Source organism: Eublepharis macularius, chromosome 9 (assembly GCF_028583425.1).
Source record: "Eublepharis macularius isolate TG4126 chromosome 9, MPM_Emac_v1.0, whole genome shotgun sequence".
Lineage (NCBI taxonomy): Eukaryota > Metazoa > Chordata > Lepidosauria > Squamata > Eublepharidae > Eublepharis > Eublepharis macularius.
The window spans coordinates 39,135,529-39,163,011 of record NC_072798.1 but is presented as its reverse complement, the minus strand read 5'-3'; the positions used below and the strand labels follow the sequence as shown (position 1 = coordinate 39,163,011).

General features: G+C 41.3%; 1 protein-coding gene across 2 annotated transcripts in view; it reads right to left on the bottom strand.

Moving 5' to 3' along the window:
• The window catches only part of TNRC6B (trinucleotide repeat containing adaptor 6B), a 161,516-nt gene that overhangs the window by 91,943 nt on the left and 42,090 nt on the right, over positions 1-27,483 (bottom strand). The window contains exon 1 of one of the 2 annotated variants that reach the window (XM_054989154.1): positions 17,031-17,223. The exons of the other annotated variant lie outside the window; for it this stretch is intronic. Within the exon in view, the coding sequence (XP_054845129.1) occupies positions 17,031-17,035 (5 nt within the window). The 5' untranslated portion in view covers positions 17,036-17,223. Of the gene's footprint in view, positions 1-17,030; positions 17,224-27,483 lie in introns of those variants that run through there. 2 annotated transcript variants of the gene reach the window in all.

Genomic DNA, 27,483 nt, shown 5'->3' with positions numbered 1-27,483 from the left:
AACTGTATGCAATTTCCAAGTCAGAAATTGGTGAACTTGTGGTGGATCCTTCTGAGTATCACACTAGAGGGAACTACACATGTGAGGTGTCTGAACAGACTCAGACCCTAGTAGTGTGGTAGCACTGTTGTTAAGACTTTGACCTGACATCTTAAGATTGAGGCTCTGAGACCATTTGCAAGACCAACCTGTAGGAAGTATAGAATGGATCTTGTTTTGGGTTTCATGACATTAACCCTATTTTTCTTTTGCATCTCCTGTAAGGCCGTCAATGATGCATTATATATCCTGTTACTGGACTGTCTCCTAGAGGACAGTAGCATGTTGGTTACTTCTTGAGAATAGCCTAGCTGAGAGAGGGAGTCTCGCTCACTCTCCATTCAGTTAAATTTATTTATTCCAGATGTGGAACTTAGCATCACTGGAGCATATCCAGAGATGTTGGAAATGTCAGTGGTGGAAGTGTTGACAGCTGTTGAAGAGCAGAGCACTGTGGGACCTGGGGCCAGTAGGGTGCTACCACTATGATTTCTGCTTTTTTCTTTGTTTTTGTTCTCATCTTGCAGATTAGCTTGGGAGAATTGGAGCGGCTGGAAGGCAAACAGCAGAACGCATGGCCACTGTGAAGTCAACACATTGGTGACTTTGGCCTCGGGATGGAAGCACTTGGTGAAATGTCTGTCCACTTAACTGGTCGACCTGCTGTCTGTTCTGATTATAGAATCATAGAATTGGAAGGGGCCATACAGACCATCTAGTCCAACCCCCTGCCCAGTGCAGGATCAGCCTAAAGCATCTCTGATAAGTATTCATCCAACCTCTTCTTGAAAACTGCCAGTGAGGGGGAGCTCACCACCTCCCTAGGCAGCTGATTCCACTTTTGAATTACTCTGACCGTGAAAAAGTTTTTCCTAATATCCAGTCGGTACCTTTGTGCATGTAGTTTTAGCCCATTGCTTCACGTCCTACCCTCTGCTGCCAACTGGAACAGCTCCCTGCCCTCCTCCAAATGACAGCCTTTCAAATATTTAAAGAGAGCAATCATGTCCCCCCTCAACCTCCTCTTCTCCAAACTAAACATTCCCAAGGCCCTCAACCTTTCCTCGTAGGGCTCAGTCTCCAGACCCATGATCATCCTCGTCGCTCTCCTCTGCACCCTCTCGATTTTGTCCACATCCTTTTTGAAGTGAGGCCTCCAGAACTGCACACAATACTCCAGGTGTGGCCTGACCAAGGCAGTATAGAGAGGGGCTATGACCTCCTGCGATTTCGATGCTATGGCCCCTTTGATACAACCCAGGATTGAATTAGCCTTTTTTGCCACCACATCACACTGACTGCTCATATTCAGTTTACAGTCCACTCTTACCCCAAGATCCCTTTCACATATACTACTGCCCAGAAGTGTATCCCCCATCCAGTATTTGTGCTTCTCATTTTTGTGGCCCAGATGTAATACTGTGCACTTGTCTTTGTTGAATTGCATCCTATTCACAGCTGCCCACTTCTCCAGAGTATAAAGGTCTTGTTGAATTTTAATTCTATCTTCTTGGGTGTTTGCTACCCCTCCCAATTTGGTATCATCAGCAAATTTAATGAGCAGCCCTTCCACTCCTTCATCCAGATCATTGATAAAAATATTGAAAAGTACCGGGCCCAAAACCGAGCCCTGTGGCACCCCACTGGACACCTCCCTCCAATCTGATGAAACGCCATTGACCACCACTCTTTGAGTGCGGTCCTCCAACCAGTTCCCTATCCACCGAACTGTCCTATAGTCTACTCCACAGTCTTCCAGTTTGCCCATCAGAATGTCATGGGGGACCTTATCAAAAGCTTTACTGAAATCCAGATAAATCACGTCAACAGAGTTCCCCCGATCCAGTAAGCTGGTCACTCGATCAAAGAAGGAAACCAGGTTGGTCTGGCAGGATCTGTTAGGAACAAAACCATGCTGACTTCCCCGGATCACTGAGCGGTCCTTCAGATGCTTACAGATTGATCCCTTTAAAATCTGTTCTAATATCTTCCCAGTAACAGAAGTCAGACTGACCGGCCTGTAGTTTCCCGGGTCATCCTTCCACCCTTTCTTAAAGATTGGGATAACATTTGCTCTTCTCCAATCTTGTGGCACATCCCCAGTCCTCCAGGACTGGGGATGTGTTCATCTAGTGTTCATCTAGTATTTGTGGTCTGAAGTGTAGTAGGGCTAGATAAATTACCCGAAGCTCCAGTAGGTTAACAGAGGGTCTCATCTCACTGCTGGACTATCGATCTTGCACTGGTGGTTCTTCTAGTGCTGCTCCCCTTCTGGATACACTGGTGTCAGCAGAACCTGTTCCATTATTGGAATGCAGTGTTGCTTTTCCAAATACGAGGCTTTTTAAAAATATATTTTATTTATTTATTTTATTACTAACAACAAAGCCCGTTGTGGGGGGGAATACAATGGGCTCTAGAAAGGGGAGGGCAGGCAGGCAGGCAGGCAGGCATTTACTCCCTCTCCATCACTGATTCCAGCTGGTGAAGGAGGGCATTGTCATCTGCTCCATGCCTGATCTCAGCTATGTGAAGGAGTGGCGGGCTTTGCTACCTGCTCCATGCCTGCTCCATACCATGTAAAGGAGGGGGGCATTGCCTCCTGTTCTGCGTCTGACTACGTCTGGGTGAAAGGGGGAAAACATTGCTGCCTGCTCCGAGCCTGATCCCAGCTGGCTGAAGGGGGGTGGGCATTGCCACCTGCTCCCCGCTGGGTGAAGGGAGGAACAGGCATTGCCTCCTGCTCTGCGCCTGATCCTGACAGGTGAAGGTGGGTGGCAGGCTTTACTACCTGCTCTGCTCCTGATCCCAGCTGGGTGAAGGGGATGCAGACATTGCCACTTGCTCTGTTCCTGATTCCGGCAGGTTGAAGGGGGGGCAGGCATTGCTGCATGCTTGGCTCCTGACTCTGGGAGGATGAAGACAGGGTGTGCATTGCTGCCTGCTCAGTGGCTTATTCTGGTAGGTTGAAGAGGGTGGGCATTGCCACTTGCTCTGCTCCTGATTCCGGCAGGTTGAAGTGGGGGCAGGCATTGTCACTTGCTCTGCTCCTGATTCTGGCAGGTTGAGGGGGGGGGGCAGACACTGCTGCATGCTTGGCTCCTGATTTCGGCAGGTTGAAGGGGGGGGCAGGCATTGCTGCATGCATGGCTCCTGACTCCAGAAGGGCAAAGACACGGTGGGCACTGCTGCCTGCTCAGTGGCTTACTCTGGTAGATTAAAGAGGGTGGGCATTGCCACCTGCTCTGCTCCTTATCCCAGCTGCGTGAAGGGAAGAAGGGCATTGCCTCCTGCTTTGTGCCTGATCCCAGCCAGGTGAAGGTGTGAGGTGGGCATTGCCACCTGCACCACTCCTAATCCCAAATGGGTGATGGCGGGGGTCAGCATTTCCGGATCGGAAATGGGACTTGATCGGTTAGAATCGGTGGCCTGGGTTCGGCACGGCCCGGATCCACGAACAGCTTAATCGGTATTTTTTTTTTGGATCATGCCCATCTCTATTTATAAGAGCCTTTACTGATGATTTGCTGTTGGTGTTGGAAGACCCACTAAAGAGAACTGAAACTTTAATGGTTAAATTGAAATAATTTGTTGTTGTAGATGGTTTTAAGGTCAATAAACAGAGGACTAAAATGTTAACAAAAATACAAACCAAATGAAACTGAAAACAACAGGGAGAAAAAACTGCGAAAAAGGTAAAATATTTTGGTATTATTTTGACGAATAAGAATTGTGTGTTATCTCAAAATAACTATATTAAGACCTGGAATAAAATTAAGAGAGATGGGATAAAATTCAATTATCACTTTTGGGAAGAACAGCATCATCAACTGTTTCACACAGTCTTACAAGGCTTGACTCAAGTGCCTTTGAGCCTCTGATGGAAGTTTCAACAAAATTCCTTACTCTTAAGCCGCTTTTCATAGTGGTAGCAACTTTGGCTAGAAAAGTACAAGAGCACTGTCCGTAGCCCAAAAAATCTGTTTCTTCCATAAGGACTTAAGTGACTCTGCGTATTGATCGTACCTTTATGCCAAAAGCCAATTTGGTATTCTGTTGTTTACAAGAGCTGTATCTACCATCTTTCTGTCCTAAACCTTTGCAACCAAGGGAAAAAACTGGCACTACCTACATCAGACACATTGCTTCTTTCAGAAAACTGGATAGCCTTGTCCATGGCTTACCATCTGATAACAAAAAGGGGGAAAATGTCTTAAGACTAAATGCAGGTGGATCATAGAGTGTACAGTTCTGACGTACTCTTCAGTTCTGACATACAGTTCTGACATAGGTCTTCAGGCACCAGCAAGCATCACAGCTCCCCCAGTCAGAAGTCAGAAGTACAGCCACTTCTGTGGCTTTCAATATCAGTGCTCCAATCTCTGTAAAGATACTACATGAGCTTCAACTTCCACAGTCCTCAGACATCATAAAACTGACATGGTTGCCTCAGCTAATGCATTTGGGTGATGGGCCCTTCAGTTTCTCTGACAGCATTCTTCTTTCCTCTCTAATCCTGCATATACAGCCTGGTAATATCCCAACAGTCAAAGGGTTATCCTCTATGAATGAAAACAGAAAAATTGGACTTGGAAAGGTTCTGTTTACTTGAAAAGGGGTAAGACATTCTGGATCTATGTTGTCCTTTGAGGCGGGGGACTTCTTCAGAGAATTTGGACCGAGGGGAGGGGGAATCAAGGCCAGTCCAGTTATGCTGCCTACTGTTCACCTTTGTCTCTGTTACTTGAAACTGTGTGCTATGCTAAGCTATTTTTGAATACCTTCTTCTACAGTGCCACAGTTATTTTTTGATAAGCACATTAGCTACTGAAGTCTGAATATGAGGATGACTGGAACTCCCTCTGCATTAAAGGTTGAAGGAACAACCAGGCTCCAGGGATTGAGGGGAGTACTGAATTGTCAGTGTTCTTTTCTTCAAGTAAAAGGAACCCATCATGGTAAGTTCAATATTCTGTTCTCTTGGACCATGTATGATTGAAATGCAGAAAAAAATCAAGTTCAAAGGATGAAAAATCATTTTAGTTGCAAACATTTTCTAAGAATACAAATGCCCAAGAAAGCTAATATATAATAATACACATAACAAAATTATACTAATTTAAATTAACAGAAAGGCAACAAAAATTAGTCAAGTTTTCTCAGCTAAAAAGTGTAACATACCAGATATTAACAGAGATATCAGAATAAGCATCACTGCAACAAAATAAGCATACAATTTTTTCAGATGGGAACAGAGGTGGTGGTGGCAGAAAGACAGAATAATCAGAAAAAAGGAAGTTCAGTATCATATCAGAGACCAGACCTTTTCTACTGGGATAGAGTCATAGCAAGGATAACCTTTAGGCTGGCTTCTGATACCAGCTAAAACTTTAGGAACACTGCCTACAAATTTTGGCTGATACTGAAGATATTAGCTTGCTTTAATGAAAAACTCTTTATTGCATAATCCATTAAATAAACCACTTTTGAATACTCTTCCATAAATAAAATCTTATTTTATAAATAAGAAAGAATTCCTCCTCTACTAACACTTTTCCTTCATTGTTGGTTTTGTCTTATGCTATTATTCAGGAGTGAATAAAAAATGTGATGTTCCACGTGAACTGGTGCAGTTTGCTCTATCAATTCATTCTGCTGCAATGTATATCAGACCTGAGTTGTCCAGAGAATCCTCAGAGCAACTGCATACACAAGTACTTAAAAGAATTCTGCTGTTTATTAGAACTTGGTTTACTTATAACTAATACATATATAACAGGCTTCTCCCATTCATTTCAGAATCTGGTAGTAGCACAGGATACAGCATTTAAGATATCTACAAATCTCTGTGAAAGTACCAAGTCCCCTGAGAGGATCAGCCTAAAGGGAAGATACATGGCACATCTCCCTCAATGACTACAGAAGGCCTGGAAATGAGGGCCTGAGCCCTAGACATCTGATAGCTCAGGGCGCCAAGCCAGGGTGGCCTCACCTAATAATCAGGGATGCACAGATAGAGAAGACCTGACTCTTCTGCATCCCAGCAATTGCCTGCACTCCAATTAGGTATGGAGCGTGTTTTTTCTTTTGCTACACTGACAATCCTTATCCTTCAAGTAAAAAAAATAATAAAGTTGGCACTTTATCCTATCTAATGGTGTTAGCTCCCCTAATTCCAGGTCTGCCTGCAATTAAGGCTGTTATGCTTTTACTTCCTTAGCAACCACCCATGCTTCTCACACAAAGACCCATGGAAGTAAAAAAGAATGAATGATATAACAGAAGTTCGATTTATGTAATGACTGCTGCAAGCAGAACTGAAACCACGTCCTCTCTGATAAATGAAGGCGATATAAGAAAAAGGATCCATATAAATGAAAGAAGTTTATTAAAGTTATTTTTAACTACAGCAACAGCTCCATGCTGAAGGATTTGCATTAAATAATGGTTTCTTAATCTGATAGAGATACTCACAGAAAACCAAAGTAACTCTAGGAAGTTGGACTGAAACAGCATTTAAGAAGGAAATCTGGATCTTCCAGATCCAAGCCCAACACTCCAGCCACTACACGAAACTACCTCTTGTTTCCAGGATTCAGAGGAACTCACTTCAATATTCCTAAAAATGGAAGATATTCTACCCATCTTCCAAAAGTACCTTTTTCCACACTCCATTACTTGAAAGGAACACTAGTTAATGACAGCTAAGTTACAACATTACAAAGGCATATCTGAGCACACTTACAGGATTGTGTACTTTGTTTCAGTATTGAGTCTAACAGTCTCAGTAATGGCTTCAGAATGAGCAATGATGGAATGCACTTAAAGCAGCTTTATTTTTCTCTTACTAGCACTGCCAGCCTGTACACTTTGAACCACTTGACTATTTTTTTTTGTTTTTACATTTTTAATACAATATTCATAGAGGTTTTAAATGGTATCTATCACATAAATAAGTGAGTACTGAAGATTTACCATGCTTTTGAATGAAGGAGATTGGTTTGAAGAAGTTTAGTATGTTGCACTGAGACACTCATGTTCAGGGATCCCAGCTTATATTTTTATACACACACACACCTGGCTGTTTATTATTTTGATGTCCACGTTAAACTTTGAGAGATGAGCAGAAGTAAACCTTGTCTGAAGAGTATTCACACTTCTATCATATGAAAACAAAAACAATACTTACTAACCCTGCAACTGTAGCTTGATGAGTAAAATAGGTTCATCCTTAGAACACGGAGATGAAACTTTTATAAATTCTGCACCATTATCAGTCAACATTATTCTCCTTAACCTGTGGTGGCTGTAATGCCATATCTCATAGATCCTGGAGTAAATGGGGACTTTATGTGAGTCATTGTGACTATACCACCTTTCCAGTACTCTACAGCTATACTAAAAATGTGGTGTTTCTATTATCTGGTTCTATAGTGTTCAATATTCCCAGAATTTGCTCTTTGAGATTAGTCTCATTAATCCCTGTCATCTCATTTCCCAGTAAGGTTGTGACCTCATTTTTTTAAAAAAATGTATTGTTCCTCAGCATGAAGTACAAGTTCACCACAAGACTATAAACTAAGGTGAGAAAATATAACAGAAGCTGAGATTAGCACCTTGCTTTTCTGCTATTTGGTATACCACTTAAGATAGACGACGATGATATATTTGATTTATAGCCCACCCTCACTGCAAGCGGGTTCAGGGCGGGTTACAACAATGTAACAATACAAAAAATAAACCATTTAAATACATAAAAAATAAACCAGCAATAAATACTTTTAAAATCTCAAGATGGAAGCTCCCTCTACTCTTCTTAGCCATAATACAAAACAAAAGGGGGGGGGCGGTAATGAGATGGTGTCACCACTGTGACATTACATGTGGGGGGACAGATCTAGTATACTCTGTATACTAGACGCATCTTCTAAAATGTTAATTTGTCATTTTTAAAATGTTCTAGAATATTCTGCAAATGGAAGATTGGATTTTAAACTCAAGGTGCTTTAATACAAACTACTGGTATAAAAGATTTGGCAACCAAAGCTGAGATACCCAAGCTACATGTTAGGAATTTGATGTTATTTGCTGTATGAGCAACCAGTAGTAAGAACAATTAATCTTGATCAGAAGTCTTCACCTACAAATCACTGCCTTGACCTAATAAAAAAAAATCCCTCAACTTTCCTAGTTTTGCCTAACAAACTCATACTGCAAGATTCTTTTCCAAGGAAATGGCTGCTAATATATTATACCACAAGAAAATAAATAATGCAGAATTTGCATAGGAATTGAAAGTTCAATAATCAAAACAGACAACTGATGTAACAACTTCTCTTGAGCATGTCAATACAAAAATGGCACTTCAAGCTACCCAGGGCATATCTGCAAAGACATTGTTCAGTATTTAAAATACTTGCCTATGGAAGCCTGATGAACAATCTATTTCAGAGTAAAAGGGTATCCACAGTGTCTGCAGATGTCATTACAAGCTCCAATTAAAGAGAGGTGTGTGAACATGACTTATTACTATGCTTGAGCATGCAGTTCCCACTTTCTTCAAACACAAAGTACAATTAAGGATTCCTGATTTGAAACTAGCTCCAGTTCCCCATGATATATGAACGCAGGTTCCCGGCTGAATTACTTTTTTTACTTCAATTCTGGATTGTGGAAGGTAACACCGATTCAGCCAGGAACCTGTATTTATATTAATACTGGAAACCAGGACCTCTTAATCACAATTGGGGGGGGGGGGGAGGGGGTTATACGTGCACAAGAATGGCAGCCAGCTTTTATTGTTGCCCACCTTGAGTCTTTACTTGATGGATTAATAAATATTTTAAATAAATAAAATTACAAAATGCCTGCTCAGAATTTTGTAAAACACAACATCATTTCAAGGCTTTAGCTACTCTGGTTGCAAGTATGGCAAAATGCAATAAACTAGATTTTCAATGCATGCATAGGGCAATATGGTAATCTGCTGTTAATAACTGCACGTGAGCATGGTAAAAGGTGTTGAGAGTTAAGGACCAAGCAAAAGACTGGGACTTGTGTACATGACACCCTGTTTTAAAATCATAGCCTTTTGTGCATGAGGATAATTCTAGCACTCATAAACACAGTCATGAAGAAGTGAACAGCATTTACACTAAACAGACTGCTTCAAGTACTCTTTGTTGCTAAGGGAGTATCTGAACCAGCTGTTTTACACACATTTCAGGCTAGCATTCACATAACTTGGAGACTTTATCACAAAAGAAACAGACTTGTGATTATGAGGAAAGATCTCTCCATTCGACAGTTGAGCCATTTGCAGAGAAGAAACAGACAAGATTCCTTCTCCTCTACCATTCTTTATTCATGAAGAGGCCCACTCGCAGTTATTACTTGGTTCGCCCAGCCATCTTGAGGAACACTGCTGAGGATGAGTACTTCAGTAAAGAAAACCCTGAAGTGGAGCTCTTTGGGTACTGAAGGTTTGCTTGATAAAGTAAGGAGAGAGATTCTGAACAGAGGAGAACATGAAAGGTGATGACAAAATTGAGGCACCTACATTACTGGAGATTTGCTATGGGGTGGAAAAAAGCTGAAGCGATTGATAACAGAAAGACAAATGTTACAGGCTATTCTGAAGAAATCTTGCGTATTTCCCCAATGGGGACCCAACACGGCTTACGTTGTTCTCCTTGCCTCTATTTCATCCTCAGTATAAGCCTATGAGGTAGGTTAGACTGAGCAAGTGTGACTGTGAGCCAAGGTCACCCAGCAAGCTTACATGGGAGAGTAGAGTTTCAAACCTGAGTCTCTCAGATCCTAGTCCAACACTCTAATCAAGCTGCCACAAAATGGATTACACGTTGTCAAGGTTGCAAACATATTTGACAACTGTCTGTCTAAAGGCAGATGTAAGGCGTTATGAAATCCTTTGGAAGAAGGGTAGGGTAAAAAAATATTCACCATGATTTCTTGCATCTCCAGGAGCACAGAAACATATTACTTCACACCCATTTTCTGTGAAGAAAGGATGCATCAAATCCATCTAGTTGTAATATTTCACTAGGGCACCGTGCACGGAGGCTTTCTTGCTTGGGAGAACTTGCTGAAGGGCTAGATGGATGCTTGCTTGCGAGGAGACCTTTCTGAGAGCCGGAGAGATGCCTGCAGCACTTCCCTTCCATCGGCAGCTGCTGATCATTTGGATCCCAGGCCCAAGGCCCCACCTCCACCACCACCCCCATCTCTTCACAGGTAATGCTGCTTGCTGGCCTGGCTGTTTCACTGGGGCACTATGCAGGGAGGCGCAAGTCTCTTGGCGCAAGCCGAAGGGTGAGAGCACAAGGGCTCCTGGCCCGTGGCTCTTAGCCCGGGGCATGCAGCTGGGGAGCAGTCATCAACTACACAAGTTAAAGGACACGAGAGGATAAGAGGAACATTGCTATATTATGAACTGCATCTAGGATGGGTGCAACACCTATTCGACACTGCTTGCTCAACTATACCATGATTTTAGACCTAGTCTGTTGCCTGCGTTGAGACTACCAGTGTGTTTGATACTTCAATACGTGGTTGTGGGGGTCCAATCCTGAGCTTCTTACTTACTACTTATTTGTGTGGTGAAAATATCTGGCAAATGTACTACTCAAGTGCAATTAGGAGCTGGTAAATATGGGAGTGGGACTTACTAAAGGCACCCAGTATCAAGCAGTTATGCTCACTGCTTATCCAACGTCTCTAGTATTCCACCTGCTAACAACAGAGCCACTTCCACCACCACCACCCGCTACACTAATACTATGCAACACCAGATCTGTTAGCAACAAGGTTGCATGCATTGCTGGGACGTTACAGGAAGAGAAAAATGATGTGGCTTGCCTAACAGAGACATGGCTGCAGGAAAATGACAAGGTGTGTCTATCCCAGTTAACTCCCCCTGGCTATGCAGTCCTACACCAACCTCGCTATGGTAGCCGGGGCAGAGGGGTTGCTATTATTCTTTGCATGTCTTCCGACTTCCGCAGATCTCCAGTACAAGCTATAGCCAGTATTGACTGCATGTTCCTGTCTCTGGGAATTAAAGATAGACTGGGTATCCTGCTTGTTTACAGACCACCCAGCTCTCCCATAAGCACCCTTTCTGAGTTGGCAGAGCTGCTAGCAGACATGGTGTTGGAGACACCTAGACTTATTGTTCTCCAACATCCATGCTGAGTGTTCCAAGTCAGGCCTAGCTCAGGAATTTATAGCTTCCTTGGCAACCCTGAGCCTCTCTCAAATAGAGTCAGGCCCTACACATGAAAGAGGCCACACACTAGACTTAACATTTTGCACTGAACTTTTGAGGGAAAACCTTGGCTCAACATTGGAAATTCAGCCTGAACCATGGTCAGACCATCATCTGCTGAAGGCAGAAGTGAATACAGCCCCAATACCCTTCAAAATGGGAGGTCCAGTTAAAATGATTCGCCCACAAAGGCTCACAGACCTTCGAGATTCCAAAATGCCTTGAGGGATTTTAGAATTACAGACACATGCTCCACAAAAGCTGCTGTAGGAGCGTGGAACACAAAGCTCTTTGAAGATATTGACAACATTGCTCCCTGTCAATTCCTCCAGCCCTTCGGACGGAAGCCGGCACCATGGTTTACCATGGAGCTGGCTGACCTGAAGAGGGCCAGAAGACGTCACACTGGCAAAAAACTCGCACAGAAGCTTTTAAGAGCTTGTTACAAAACACACTGGAGGAGCTATGAAACGGAAATGGAAGTGGCAAAGAAATGTTATTTCTTGGCAATCATTGTGTCATCTAGTTCACAACCCTCCCAAATGTTCAGGATATCTAGACACCTTCTAACCCCTAAATCTGAACCTTTACAATCCCAAGAACAAACAATTAGCTGTGAGGCCTTTGCTAAGTTTTTCGCTAATAAAATAGAATGAATACACTCTGATCTAGATGATAGCTGCAATGCAAACGAGAAAGCAGAAATGCTTAGTACATCATCTGGCCTACATTTGGACTGCTCTGAACCAATTACAATGGCAGACCTTAACAGGATCCTGGCATCTATGAAAACCACTACCTGTGTGCTCAATCCTTACCCATCTTGGTTGTTAAAATCAAGTAAAGCTCACATAAGTGAACCACTGAGATCTATTATAAATCAATCACTAACTCAGGGCTCCTTCCCCCGGCCACTCAAACAAGGAGTTATCCATCCATTAATTTAAGAACTATCCCTAGACAAAACTGATGTGGCCAATTATCGCCTAGTCTCTAATCTGCCCTTTCTGGGCAAAGTGATTGAGAGAGCAGTAGCTGACCAACTCCAGATATTCTTGGCAAACTAGTGCTCTAGATCCTTTCCTGTCTAGATTCAGACCAGGGCATGGGACAGAGACAGCAGTAGTAGCGTTAGTGGATGATCTCCGTCTGAATGTAGGACAAAGGCCAAGCCTCCATATTGCTCTTCCTGGATTTGTCAGCAGCCTTTGACACAGTAGACCATGCCATCCTGTTGAGGCGTTTAGAAACAGAAGTGGGTATCAAAGCATGTGCCTTGGAATGATTTAAATAGTTTCTCATGGAAGGGTCTCAAAGCGTTGCTGTCGGAGATCAGCTATCTCCAGAAAGGGAATTATCTTGTGGGGTTCCGTAGGGCAGAATATTATCTCTCTTTTGGAGGGACACACAGCTTCATTATTCAACCTCTATGTAAAACCTTTAGGAGAACTCATTCACTGCTATGGAGTGGGATGTCACCGATATGCAGATGACACCCAACTCTATATCTCACTATCTAGGTCCCCACAGGATGCAGTAGACATCTTAGATCACTCACTGCCTGACAGCTGTGGTGAAATGGTCGAAAAATGAATTGAAATTGAACCCAGACAAGGCTGATGCTTGTTGGGAAGGCAGAGATATTGAAAGACATTGTACTCTCCACTTTTGATGGAGTTTGTCTGACCCTTGCAGACTCAGTTAAGAGCCTAGGGTTATACTGGATCTAGCACTACTACTAGAAAAACAAGTTAAGGCAGCCGCAAAAAATGCTTACTACAATCTCACTCTAGCCTGGAAGATGGCTTCTTACCTCAACACGGATGACCTGGACACCTGGATCCAAGCTATGGTAACATGAAAACTTGACTATTGTAATGCACTATACATAGGTCTCCCATCTGCGTTAACTAGGAGGCTCCAGTTGGTGCAAAATGCTGCAGCTTGACTGTTAGCAGGAACGAGCAGGACATGAACATCACTCCCATCCTACAATCACTCTACTGGCTACCTCACTCTCATCCTACAGTCATTCAATTAGCTACCTATCAGTTACCGTGCTCAATTCAAGGTATTGGTTATCACATACAAAGCTCTTCATGGCCTTGGCCCAGCATACCTACAGGACCACCTCTCTACCTATGTCCCTCCACCGCAGCTTTGCTCATCTGAACAGGGTCTCTTGCAGGTGCCAGTCTGCACATGGGCAAAATCAACAGCAGTCCACACACAGGCTTTCTCTGTGGTGGCCCCCACCCTGTGGAACAAACAGCCTGCCTGAGGCTGTCAGAAGAGCGCCCACTCTCCTGGCTTTCTGCAAACTATGCAAAACCGAATTATCCAAAAGGCTTTTTACTCATATAGGAGGGAAGTATTGTAGGGAGAGGGTCTCAGATGCTTCGCTAATGAGTTAGGGACCAGAGACTTCACCACTAAGTTGCCTTGCATATTATTTGTTGCTTTTAATATATACTCCTATATACTACCTGTGCTTCATGTTATCTATGTCAGTCCTAGAATTGACTATGGTCTGTTTCAGCAATTCTTCAACTTTGTATTGGATCCTTGCTAATGCTATATCTGTGTAAAATCCTATGAGATTGCTTATGGAAATATCCTTGGCACTGTATGGAAATATCCTTGATACTGATTGCACTAGTCTCACACTCTGTAATCTGCCTTGAGTCTCAGTGAGAAAGGCAGACTATAAACAACATAAATAAATAATAAAATAAATCTAAGAGACTGAAGGGGACCATGTAGTACTGCATACCTAGTTTTGCGTGATGGATAAAAGTAGTAGACTTTCTTTGAATTGGATTTTGTGCAAGAACTTAGTTTTGGGCATAAGCTTTTGTGAAACAGAATGTTTATGGAACAGTATATTTGTTAGTCTTTAAGATGCCACAAGACTCTGTTCTCAGGCTACATCAAACAACAACTATGGAACTGGCTTAAAGTAAAAATCTGAATATAAATATAAATCTTGCACTTATAATCCTCATTTACTTCCCATGACCCCAAGTTTTCATATAATAAAGTCAAATTATCATTAAAACCAACAGTAGTGGAAAACCATCTGTAGATGACAAATTATAATTATATAACCTCAAGATAGAACCACCTTATCCTCCAGCAGCAAGTGCCACAGATATTTCTCACATAAGATGTTTTGGCTAGCAACCAAACACCATCAGAGAAGACACTAGATGCACATCAAGAGGTGCGTATTCTAGAGACCATTACTCCCTCTGGTCATTTCTCATCCCTTCACGGTGATACTCAGAAAAGGGACTCTTATACATAATGAATGCAGAAGAAAGTGGTGCTTACAACTGAATTGTGGAATATGAAACAGATTGAGCTAAAAGCTGCAAGAACAAGCAACAAGTACAGATATCCAGCTTCTGTGATTAAGATTTACAACTGACACAATTCATTATGTACTGTATTTATTATTATCAACTTCCTAGTAGACTTCAATACTAGCAAGTCAGAGGCCCAAGGATTTGGGAGCTGCTGCAATTTAAACTACACCAGGATTGTCCACGAAACCCATATGGGTGACCTTGTACATCTACATCTATTTTATGTTGTCCAGCTACCAGAGCTGTATGTATTTCTTTAAAAGTCAAAAACAGTTATGACCTTATTAACCAAACTTGAATACTGTCATCTCATACAGAAACACTATTCAGCCCACTACTTACCAACCCTTGCTTTTAGAAAGTTCTGAACATTTACAGCTTGAGCCTAGCATGTTTATCACAGATGAAGTGTATTTTTTTTATGGGGCTTCCTTTCAAACAAAGGCTCGTTCAGGACATACATGGATTTCAAAAACTTGATTTAACCCTTCCCCAATGTAATCTATCCACTCTGGCCATTATAACTCTTCCCAAGTACATGATAACTTGATGGGTCTCAAGGCAGGCACTCACCATATTTTCTGAGCCACCAAAAGGTTACCATCTTTTAAAAAGGGTTAACTGCATAATCCTTAATAGAACAAGATAGAATTACAAGATATAAAAAGCACATACACTACAACACACCTAGGTTAAGCCAATGTCGCACTGTTTCTTAACTGCAGAACACTAGTCATGGTAGTTTATTGCATCCAAAGTGTTAAAGAGTCTTCCATTACCCTAAAGATTAACTAATTTATTGTGACATAAGCTTTGTGCATGACAGCTCAGTTTGTCAGATGCATGGAGTATTACATTCAGCTGGCAGAGAAATTTATAAAAGAACTGGTCAGAAAGCCCAGTTTCCCAGGCCAATATAAGGTATGCAACATTGCACTACAGCATTTCTCAAATAGGTCACCCACATGATGTATGCACATATACACATGTGCACAAGATGAAGAAATAAAGCCATATTCACTCAAATTCACAAAGCCCAGCACAATTTACAGTACCTGAATCCTTAAATAAAATTTAGTAAATGTTAAGTCAAAAAGGTGGTGGGATGCCGCGAATGTTACTTAATTGGTGCTGTAAATATGCAAGGATAAATTCAAGAAAGCAAGCTATAATGAAGTCTGTACCTATGAAAAGAATATTTCTGGTAATTTATCACATCACAAAAATTCAACTAGCTGCAGTGCTTTCAAACAGAATTACAATACAAACTGAACACAAGACCTTTCAGAAAGAGAAAATACATGACAATCAAAATGTACATTGTCCTACTCAATTCCACCCCACAGAGAGGTGCATTACATCACATTCTCACAATGCAGGGGGAAGGGCTTGCCCATAGAAAGCAAGCGTTAGAATGATCTCCCATTGCTGTTCTGCTTCTTTTGGAGGGACACACAGCTTCATTTTAAAGGAACAGCATCTGAAATCCATACACTATAGCATCTTTATTCAGCTTATGTGAATATTTATTTACAACCAATAGAATAATTCATCTTTCACATCTCATTCGCAAAGCCAGATTTTCAAAACTTAAGAGTAAGGTGGGGGCAGCTGCTACAGAAAGAATGTGGTTATAGCAGAATGTCATTTCAAACTAGAACTAACTATTCAGGTTGCCTCTTTTGAACTCTAAATGCCATGTTTACAGGGGTATGACCATTTGGTTCTAACTGTAATGCAAATGAAATGCATCTGGTTACAAGGAAAGGGGGAGGGGAAGCAGACTGGGAGGGAGGGAAACACTCACAAGAGAATATGCACCAAGGTAGATTACAAACTGCAGAAATCTTCCAAAATCCCAAACTTCAAAGCATGTAAACCGCAATGCTGTATTATTTTCATCTTCTTAAGTATCAGTTGATTATAAAAAATACGCACCTCCCCCCCTTCTCTGTCCAACCCTAGAAGCAAGAAAGAATGCAAGCCCATTTAATTTATGCTAATTTTTGCAGCAGATTTAAAAGCCTCAGGACTGTACAGAGGACAGAATGTGAAAAGAACCTTAGGAAGGTTATTAAGATTTAGATATATCTATGCACTTTAAGCTAGTTTGCATCAAAGCAATTTAAAATATATTTAAACCCTTTGAAAAATATGCCACGTATTTCTAATACAGATCCCCCCCCCCCTAAACCCTAGCAACTGATTTAGATCCAAGACCAAAGTGAATTAGAATTCCTTATGAGAAGCCATACATCCTGGTGCAACATCAGACGAAACGGTCAAATTAAATGTACAAAAAAAAAAGGTTGAAGATCAGTTTAAAAATGACTAACCTCATAAAGTGCAACAGTGCTTAAAATCCAGCAAGTTGAGGCATACAAGGTAAAAAATGGAAGTGAAGAGATCCCGATTTATTTTGCTGTTTTTCTAATTTTCTCAATTTGAAATGTTCAAAAGCCAGCAGAGACTCCGTCGGCCATTTTGACTTGAACTCGCTCTCTCCCTCGCGCGCGCACACACTCCCTCTCGTTCGCTTTCCCCCTCCGTCTCTATGAAGGAAGCAGGTTTTTGTGACCTTCAAACAGAGGCAGGTCATGTGACTCGGGGACGCTGTCAATCAGAGAGGGGGATGGAAAGCTATAATCTTAAAGGGAACGCGGCTTTTTTTTTTAACAAGGAGCATTTTTGCTCTTCATGCGCTCGTTTTGTGCGAGCTACAGCAGCGTATCTTTCCCATTGTTTCTCAGCTAAATATTCAACTCTATTCTAAGTTTTAAAATAAAAATCTAGTAAGACAGAAGTTTTTTCTCCTCACAGAATTGCACCACTGAATTCTCTGTGTATTTTCTACTTAATAATAAAAAAAAGGATAAAGGTATGGGTACACTTACAATAATGAGGGCCCGGGAAAGAGAAGGGAGACAGAAGACATAATTAAACCCATGCACAATCCAAGGTAACCTGCAACTGTGCTAAAATTTGTATAACCTTAAACCTCTATACTGGTCCAAAAATGGAAAACTGATATTCTACTAATGCATACTTAGACTAAAAGGACAGGACATATGCCGTACCAGTATCTGAACCCCAAAGTACAAGCCAATAAGTTAATTATGCAACTAGTTTTGTATAGAGAAAGCAACTTAAATTCTGCTTTCCAAACAGAGCCTAATATTTATCTTACATGGGCCAGTAATTACAACGATGTGTCTAAAACAGAAGCTCCAAGTGTGGCAAATTATTTTGGAACATGTTCTAGGGTACCCACACTTCAAGCAGCAGAGCAAGACCTCCATGTCTACTTGCATAAGCAGAGCACATATACCAAAACACAGCTAGTGTCCCGTTGGAACTACATAGTGTAGTGGAGAAGTAATCAACCACAGTTGCTTTTCAGGAAAGTTTGTCCATTATTGATCTTTTTAAAAAGAAATGGCAGGATTTATATAATTTATTCTATTGCTTTCATGTCACAGTTCTAATTTTTCCAAAACCTTCTGATGAACAAGGGAGTATTGCTTTATTTCACCTGCACAGCTCCACTTCATGCTCAAAAGCATAGCCATCCATGCACCAACTACACCTGAACCACGTTGAAGTAAATTATGTGTCTATATTTGAATCAGCTAGACATCATAAAACGGATGTATGGGACTAGGTCTCTTTCCGAGAGTAAAATATGTGCATGCGTGATTATATCTATATATCATCATTCATCTATGTACCGTATTATGATAAAGGTTCATTTACTTAATGCCCCACCCAGCAGAAGATTTAATGCAGCCAAAAAGCATAAAAATCCCATTAACAAATCATGATAAAAGGAAATTAAGAATTCTCTGTTTGCTTTCTTTATTCTAAACTCCAGAATCCAGGCCATATAACACTAATACCACTTTTGAATGGATCAGGGTGGTGGTGGTTGTTCATAAATAAGGGGGGGGGGGAATCACGAAGTGCACCTTTGCTGTTTGAACACAGTACAAAGATGGTATCATTAAGAGGACACCCAGTTAGTTAATCTCAGATTGTAACAAACACAGCAGAGGGAACTAGTCTCTAAGACATTTCAGTCCCTAGGTGTTTAGAATGTTTAAAGATTAAATTCAGCATCCTGAATTGTGCTCAAGTTTGTACAGTTACTGGAAGCTAGAATGATTCTGCATATCCCAGATAGAAGATGAACTACTGAGAAATTTCATTGGGGCAGAATTCAACAGTCTCCAAAAGGAGCATATATAAAGCATATTATACCAGAAAAGAACCTTTAGCGTACATGAACTATGGATCTGGTGCAGCCTGATATCCCACAATGGCAGTACTGCTAGAATCCCTTATCTTTGTACAGCAGGCTATAAATACATTTCATTTTTTTAAAAAATCTTCATTCTGTTCTCCTCTTCCTTCAGAATACCAAAGATGACAGCATTCTAGCCTTTGCCCAGTCAAGATATGGATAAAAATTTCTATGTACGCCTGCTGGATGATCCTGGGGGCCAGTAACATTATCTCAACTTAATCTACCTCACAGGGATGTTGTGAGGATCAAAAGGACAGAAGAACAATGTAGAATGCTTTGGGTCCCCACTGGAGAGAAAGGCAGAGTATAAAGTGCACAGTTCCCATGCAGGATTGCACTGAGACCATGATGGCAAAAAAAAATTACTTTTTTGCTATGCAAAGTAACTTACAAAATAATCACACAAAACTACAACCAATACAAAGGGAAAAAAAGACAAAGCGATTACTAGCACAAATCTACAGCTAGGAAATGCCAGTGAACATGAAAAGCTTTCAAAAATAGTTTTTCATCTGTGGACACAAAAAGATTCAAAGCCTGATAAATCTCTCAGGGCATCACTACACAAAAAGCCCCAAGTTAAAGACCAGTTGACAACTGGCTTGCTTATTTGTATTATTTAGGCCAAAAAGAAAACATCAAGTGGAAAAATGAAGGCAAAAAATTTATAGCAGCTGGAAGAAAGCAACCAATAGGTTACTGATTGGTGTGGGCTGCATATAAACATAGCATGCTCCTCTATGAGTCAGTTTTCATGGATTTTGGCTTGGATTGTAAATGTGCAGGAGAAGCTTGCCACTTATGAGTAAACAATAAAGTATGCAGACCATGTGCTATAAAAATTTAAAACTGTTTCACCAGCTATATGAGATGCTTAACCTTGTCAATTGTTCACACACAATATTCCAAGAATAAAGGAAGCATATGTCTGCTGCTACAACGCAATATTCACCTAAAGGTTTGCTTCTGAACTCATAATTACATGGGATGTAGTGAACAGTCTAGTAATGTTAAAAAATGTAAGGTTTTTTTTGTCATACTTCCTTCCACAAACAGTTCTAAAATGAAAGCAAATGTGCTAACATATTTACTGCAATCTGTGGTGTTTTGCAGTTAATGTTCTGTTTCTGGTAGCAAGTCCAATTGACCTCAGGTCAGAAGAGCCAGATTAAGCTACACAGTGGGAACAGAACATCATCAAAATTACTAACTAATAAATTTAACCAACAGTTTGCCTAAACTGAATTTATGAATACTTAATATAATTTTTAAAAATGTGATACTTTGAGTCACTGTGGATGATGGCACCAGGGATCTGCAGTGATACACAGGGTTTGATCCTTGTGCTTATGCTGTTTAATTTATATGCAAGACCTTTGAGTGAGACCATCCAAAGCTTTGGGGTAAATGTCATCAGTATGCCAATGACTCCCTGGCTCTTCTAACAAATCATCACAAGAAACAGTCTCTGTTCTCAGCCTGGATACAAAGCTGAAGAAGCTAGAGGAACAAAATGACTCTAGAAAAGACACACAGGCAATGTTGATTGACAAAGTGAATACTTTGAAAGACTCTGTTCTGCCCACTCTGGATGGTATAGGACTGAATCTGGTAGTTTAAATCCCTTGCTGTTATCAGAAGATCAAGTAAATGCAGGAGGAAAAAATGAATTCTTCTGGTTGCACTTAGCACTAAGAGGGTTTATCTTCTCAAGTTCTGCTGATGGCCCTGCTGACCTCTGAGATTAATGCACTGCATTCTGTGTGGGGCTTCCTTGAAGAGGATTCAAAAGCTGCAGTTAGTACATACTGTGGCTGTGTGTGTATTGATTAGCGTCTGGAGGGCAGAGCCTATTACCCCCATCTTGAAGTAGTTTCGCTGGTTACCTATATGCTTCTGGTTCCAATTCAAGCCACTATGACTCTGTGCACCTTCTCAGAATTCCCTCCTGTACAAGTGCCGTGCCCTGCCCTCCCTTAATATTACAGAGTTAGCTACTACTTAGATTCATTTACTTTTGACAGTGGTGCCAGATCTATGGAATGTTCCCCCTGAGGAAGTGAGGAGGCCTTCACATGGGCCTGGTTTCACTGTAATACTGAGTTGTTCAGACTGGCCTTAGTGGCAAAAAAATAAAGGATTTTTCATTGAGGATAGTGACAGTTTATTATTATTGTTTCTTATAACTGGTTTGCTTGCTTTGCTATTTTAATATCATCTTGTAAGCCAACTGAGCTACCATGGATAGTGGGAAAGGTAGGATATAAATGTTTTAACAAATCAATACACTGATGGTAATTATCTTATTAGAATATAATTTTAAGTGGCTTGTTCTAACAAAAATCCTTGTGGACAACATATGAAAGCAGTGCATCTACAGTCTTAGAGGAAGACTGCCCTCTCTGCTTGTTACTTGCCACAGATTCAAGAATCACTACACAAAGGCCACTACAAGGAGTTTTAGAGCTCTAGCAAACACCAGTATAAGCTCAGATGAAATCTGGTGTCTGGGATAACTATGGAAAGCTAAAGCCATCTCTTGTTCTATTTGAATTTTTTGTAATAAACTGTACATACACAATTATTTGTAGACACAAAAATAGTGTACATTTGATCAATCGGCATGTGCAAGCTGATGCTAGGTCAATCTGCACCTGCCTAAAGTATCTTCAGTGATTTAACTCAAAATATCAAAGTAAAAGAATTTATGCAGAAAACAATAAAGAGTTTTTGATATATTATTTAGATTAGTTACTAATTCAAGGAGGTGAATGCTTGAATTTCATCAGGACTCTTAAGGTAACCATATTTATATTCTAGAAACACAGACATTGTTATGCGCACCCCCACTCCACCCTAACTGGTATTTGAATCATTCTCTATTATTCTGTCAGATTCATACTAAGCCACATTCATCTCAGGCAACTCAAAAAGAAAAACAACTTTTTAAAAATGGCACCAGCTTTATACACTTTGGAATCTCTTTGTATTTATCATGGGCAATTTGAATAAATGGCTAGTTGAATTTATTTAAATATTTGTAGCCTGCATTTTGATTAATGAAACTTTAATTCCATTTGCAAGCCAAATATCTGACATAATCAGATGTTAGGTAGTAACTAAGAAAGGGCCTGTGAATGAGGCAGCAATGGTTAAAAGCAGAAGTAAATCCCTTTCCATTTACTTAATAAGAATTTGGACCATGTAACTGAATTGCATGCAGTGGTTCTGGACTTCTTAGTCACATGCAGACTGACAGCAAAAACTTATTGCAGTGGTCGCAGAAGGATAAACAAACATCTCATCTAAGGATCCTAAAATTCAGTATTCAGAGAACAGAGTTGAAATTGGAAAGGGGGGGGGGTGAGAAGAAAACAGAGAAAGAAGTAGTTTTTGTTTCATCCACACTGAGAGAGGCTACTACTAAAGTATGCATTCCTACGTAGACATGTGAACTGGGCCAGCATTTAGAACCATGCCCATTTGGGATTAAAATTCCCGGCTTCAGTTGCAGGGGCCATATCTGCATTTGCCTTACTCTAACCATTTTCATCAATGATCTGGCCAGACTGGCAATGACCTTGGGCTATTTCATCAACCAAAATTCAGGAACACAGATACTCCCTAATTAGACAGATGATATGAGGACTTTTGCCAATAAGGAGCTCCTTGCTAGTGTGCACATGTACCATACTATTTGGATAACAAACATTACATTCTACTGCCCAGAGATTCTCAAACATAAGCAATCCAAAGACCCCTATTTTGATTTTTTTTAAATGCATAGACCTCCCAAATCCCCTCTTCTTCCATTGCCAATACATGCTGGACTTTCCTTTGAAAGCTTTCAAGCAAAACAATATGGAAAGACCCTTATCTGTCACACTTTAAAGGTAAGTTTATGTAAATTGGTTTCATCACCTCTGCACAGCCTACTAGCTCAGATCTCAGAAGGCTACTAAATATAGAAAGAGTGTTACAACTCAAATGGCTCTAACTTAAGTTCTAATCAGTTCCATCCTTTGATTAGGAGGTTGTGATGAAAAAAGTGTTGGACTAGCATCTGGAAGCCCCAGTTTCAAATCTTCATTCTGCCAAAGAAGCTCACTTGGTGACTTTGGGACAGTCACACACTCTCTGCCTAACCTACCCCACGGGGCTGTTGTGAGGATAAAATGGAGGAGAGGAGAATGATTTAAGCCACTTTGGATTCTCACCGGGGAGAAAAGCAGGGTAGACACAACATGACACAAATATAAAATAAACACCGCCCTTGTTCTGAGGCAGTGTGGTGTCCTTGCCCCCAAACTAGAAAATGGAGAGGATTATATTTTGATATTAACCAGATTTCCATGTAAGCATCTCACTCCTTTCTCCTTACAAAAATACTCATAGATTCATTGGAGTAGACCCAAACCCCCAGGGGGCTCCAAACCAAAATTTGAAAAATACTGCAAATACAGCAACATGTACAACAAAATGGATTTACATGTTGCCTTAATCCTTGGCACTATCTGCCGCTGTAAGCCAACAAATTTATTTCATTTTTATCAGGTCATCACAGGTAAGCTAGCCTTCTAAACAACCAGTTCTTTGAGCAGAGAATAATTATTTGCAAAAACAATGCGGTATAGTAATCTGGTAATAAAGGACAGTGCACTTGGGTAGTAAACTGAAGTAAAGATGACAGGAGACCTACCTCATAAATTATACTATGTCAAGTTTCTTCTGCCTCCACTGGGACGAATGGACAACCACCTATATGAACCTACATGAAATTTATTAGTAGTATTTTGCTTGGAGTAAGTCCAAAAGCTCAGAGAAAAGATTACTTATTCTGTCTAAAGGCTCGTAATGACAACAGCTATGCAAGGAGGCAGTCAATGAAAAACTGGAAGTACATCTGCACATTTAATCCAAATTAAATCGCATGAATTAACAAATTACTGGATATTAAAGAAGTTAAAAGAAACAAAATCTCATGCTCATACTGTTTTTCCCACCCTAGATTCATGTGCCTGAACTATATCAGCCAAAAGACACACAAATAAGCAGGGAAGACAGCATGACATGGAGAATTTTTTTTTTGAAAGTATTTCAAATGCCTGGTAGATACCTTAATTCTCAGCGTTAGTTGCCATTACAAGCCAAATACAAGATGGATCAGAGCAAAAATTGCCCATAAAGGTCACCTCAGTGCTGAGCAGTTCATGTTTGTTCTCCTAATCTATCCTAAATCAACATAAGGTACACAATCCCTTTCCATCATATCATCGTCACCATGTGAGGGACTGTTGAGTGCCAGCTAATGCTGAACCAGAGTCTTCCTTATTTCAATCCAAGTTCTTACTTGGCCACAAAAAGCTTTGGACAATCACCATAGTGCTGTGCAGATACAACACTCTCTTGCTGCCACATATACATGCCAAGATCACAAATGAGTCTCAAACTCACTTGTTTGTTCCACCAATCCCACTGCCATACAGAAGAAAAAATACAAGCAGGAGATCCCAAAGTAATTTGCATAAAAAATCCTCTCTAACCTTAAACACAAAATCCTTTTTTTTTGTGTAGCAGGGGAACAGAAACATTTGAACATCTTCCCTCTCAGCCTGATTCACAACACTATTATAAAGAACATAGTGAACTTAATGCTTTGTCCAAAGAAAAGGCCTTAGAGAAATTATGACAGACTTGTCTACCCATGCAGACTAACACAGAACAATGAACTGTATGACTTCACACTACAAGAAAATAATCACATTTTCAAGTGTTCCCCTACATTAAAAACTCCCTGCAAATGGAAATCCAGCAGAGATATGCCCTTTTACAGTCCCTTGCCTTTTTATCTGTTTTGCATTTTGCAGGGAATTTTTTAAGGGAAGGAGTATTCAAAATCAGAATTCTCTCACCAGCAGTCTGAAGCGGTGCAGCCCCTACTTCCTCAATATTCTACCATCTCATTGTGCTGTAGACTAGGCCAAAGACAGTGAAGATCTATGACTTTCAAGCTTTCCTGATCTAGGACTCTAGCATGCAACACAAAACATAATCTTTTCATCTTTGACACCGTTGTTGATACCTTTACTGTCCATGTCTGTTCTCCTCTTTCATGCTTTTTCCTTTATTAAAAGAGAAGAGTATAAAGAGCTGTGTTAACTACCAATATAGCTTATTCCTGCTCATCGTATCCTAGATAGATGTTGCAAACCGCCAGTTAAAGATTAATGCTATAATAATCATCTTTGCTGCTGCCTAATGCAATTCTAGATTCTAGATTAAAGTACTAGGGAGAGTAGGAGACAAATTATGGCAGAATTTTCATATGTCATCTATGCAGTCTAGTCCCATAGAATTTTGTTAATTAATTGTTCAACAGCACAACTTTGGGCTACACCTATAGCAGAATCTATTGACGGCAATATAGCACATTCCAAGATTTTAACATGCATTTTCTAATATACATTTTCTGCTAAGCTTCTGCAATGTATGTTCTAATGTCCCATCAACAAGTGCTATTCAAAATTATTACTCCTCAGATTAACAACATTACTCATAGTGTGAAGTGACAGAAATGAACAATATTTCTACACATACACACTGGTTGATATTTGGTCTAGCATACAACTTGAACTTCACAGCAGTCTTCAAAAGTAGCTACTCTTACTAGACCAAACGAAAGGGATTAATCCCTCCATTACTCACATAATTGGACTTACTTTGTAATCTCTTTATCAATATTCAAATGGATGGCATATGGAAGACAACTGCAAATGGACTTCCTTTGAGATATCTGGAAATCGTTTATGGATACTATGTGTAGATCTCTCAGTATTGTTATCATATGCCATTGGCTACTGTTTGCTGAGGTACATATGCTCTTACTGGGTAGTTTCCACAATGCTATGTTAGTTCTCCAGCCCTTCCAGGCAGGAAGGGCCGGAGGACGCAGCTCCGGCTTTCTCTGCCACCCTGTGGGCCCGCGCAGCAGCGGAGGCCAAAAACGCCCTTCCCGCCCATTGCAGGAGGAGGGGGAGGAGGCCGCAGATGTCATTGGCTGGGCCCACCCAAGCTGGTAGTCCAAGCACTAACACGAAGCCAAGGAGTGTTCAAGAGTCACAAGCCAGGTCCAGTCCATAGTCAGAGCACAAGGTAAATGCCAGGGGTGTGTCCAGGATCCAAAAGCCAAGCCAAGTCCAGTCCGTAGGTCAGAGCACGAGGGTATCAAGTCAAGATGCAGACAAGAACAAAATGCAAGGTACCAGGAAGTGGTTGCAGGTAATCGACACATTGCTTCCACGCCTGGCAGTTTCTCCAGACTGGCTTTTATAGCCAGGTGTGGTTTCCAGCCAGCTGCTGGGGCTCCATCCTGATGCTACTCATCATCGCTCTCCAGCAGCTGGCATTGGCTCAGGAGACGAGCACTGTGCCGTCTCTCCTGCAGTTCTAATCTCTGGCCTTGTCTGCGGCGTTCTTTGGGCATGGGTGAACCTGGGGGTGGTGGTTGTGGAGGCCCTTGGCTGCGCTGCACCTGTAGCCTTGGATGTCCCTGGCTGAGCTTCCTCTGTGGTATTGCGGCCAGAGGGTGCTGGTGCCTCGGCTGCTGGCTGTAAGCTCTGATCAGCCAGCAGCTGTTGCTCTTGATCACCAGCTTCTGAGTCAGGGCTAGGGCTGGCTACACAGAACTCCTCTTCTCTTGAGGAGTCCTGGCTGGCTACACGAGGCTCCTCTCCTTCAGAGGAGACCTCACCCTCATTGAGTCCAGACTGGGCCATGACAGCGGGTCTACAGGGTGGTGGAGAAGGCCGGAGCCACTGCTGCTGGGCCGCGGCCTCCACCACCCCAATAGCAGAGCCAAGGTAAGTGGGGGGCTGGGGCTGGGGTTTGTGAAATTTGGGCCATTTAAAGGGCCCTGCCGCTTGCAAGTGGCAGGGTCTTTTAAACTATCAGCCCTTTAAATAACTATCAAGATCCCTCCCCACGCTACCTGACAGCAGGTGGAGGAGGAGGCAGGAAAGGGGGGATCCCCCCGCCGCCTGCCAGCTGATAGTTTAAAGGGAAAGGGGCTCTTTAAAGTTGCCCCGAAGCTTTCCAAAGCAACCCGAATGCTTTGGGGAAGCTTTGATTTGGGATTTCCAAATCGGGGCCACAATGCTGGCCCTGATTCGGGAATCTCAAATCTTTACAAATAGGGTCCGATTCGGGTATTTTATCCAAATCAGAAACCCGAAGTGCACACCCCTAGTCCTAACTGTTGATCATATCAAATTTTTCTCAGTGAATGTTCTAGCTATTGATTATATTGTATTCACCTGCACTGTGTAATCCACCTTGTATTTTACAAAAAGTACACCAGAAGAGCGTACTTCTTGTGTAAAGATGAAAATCTGCTGATGGCATGACATTTCTAAACATGTCCCTTTGAAATAAAAAGAAATCCCTCTCCCATGAACTACATCAAGTTTAAATTGAGCAGCAGCTGTATT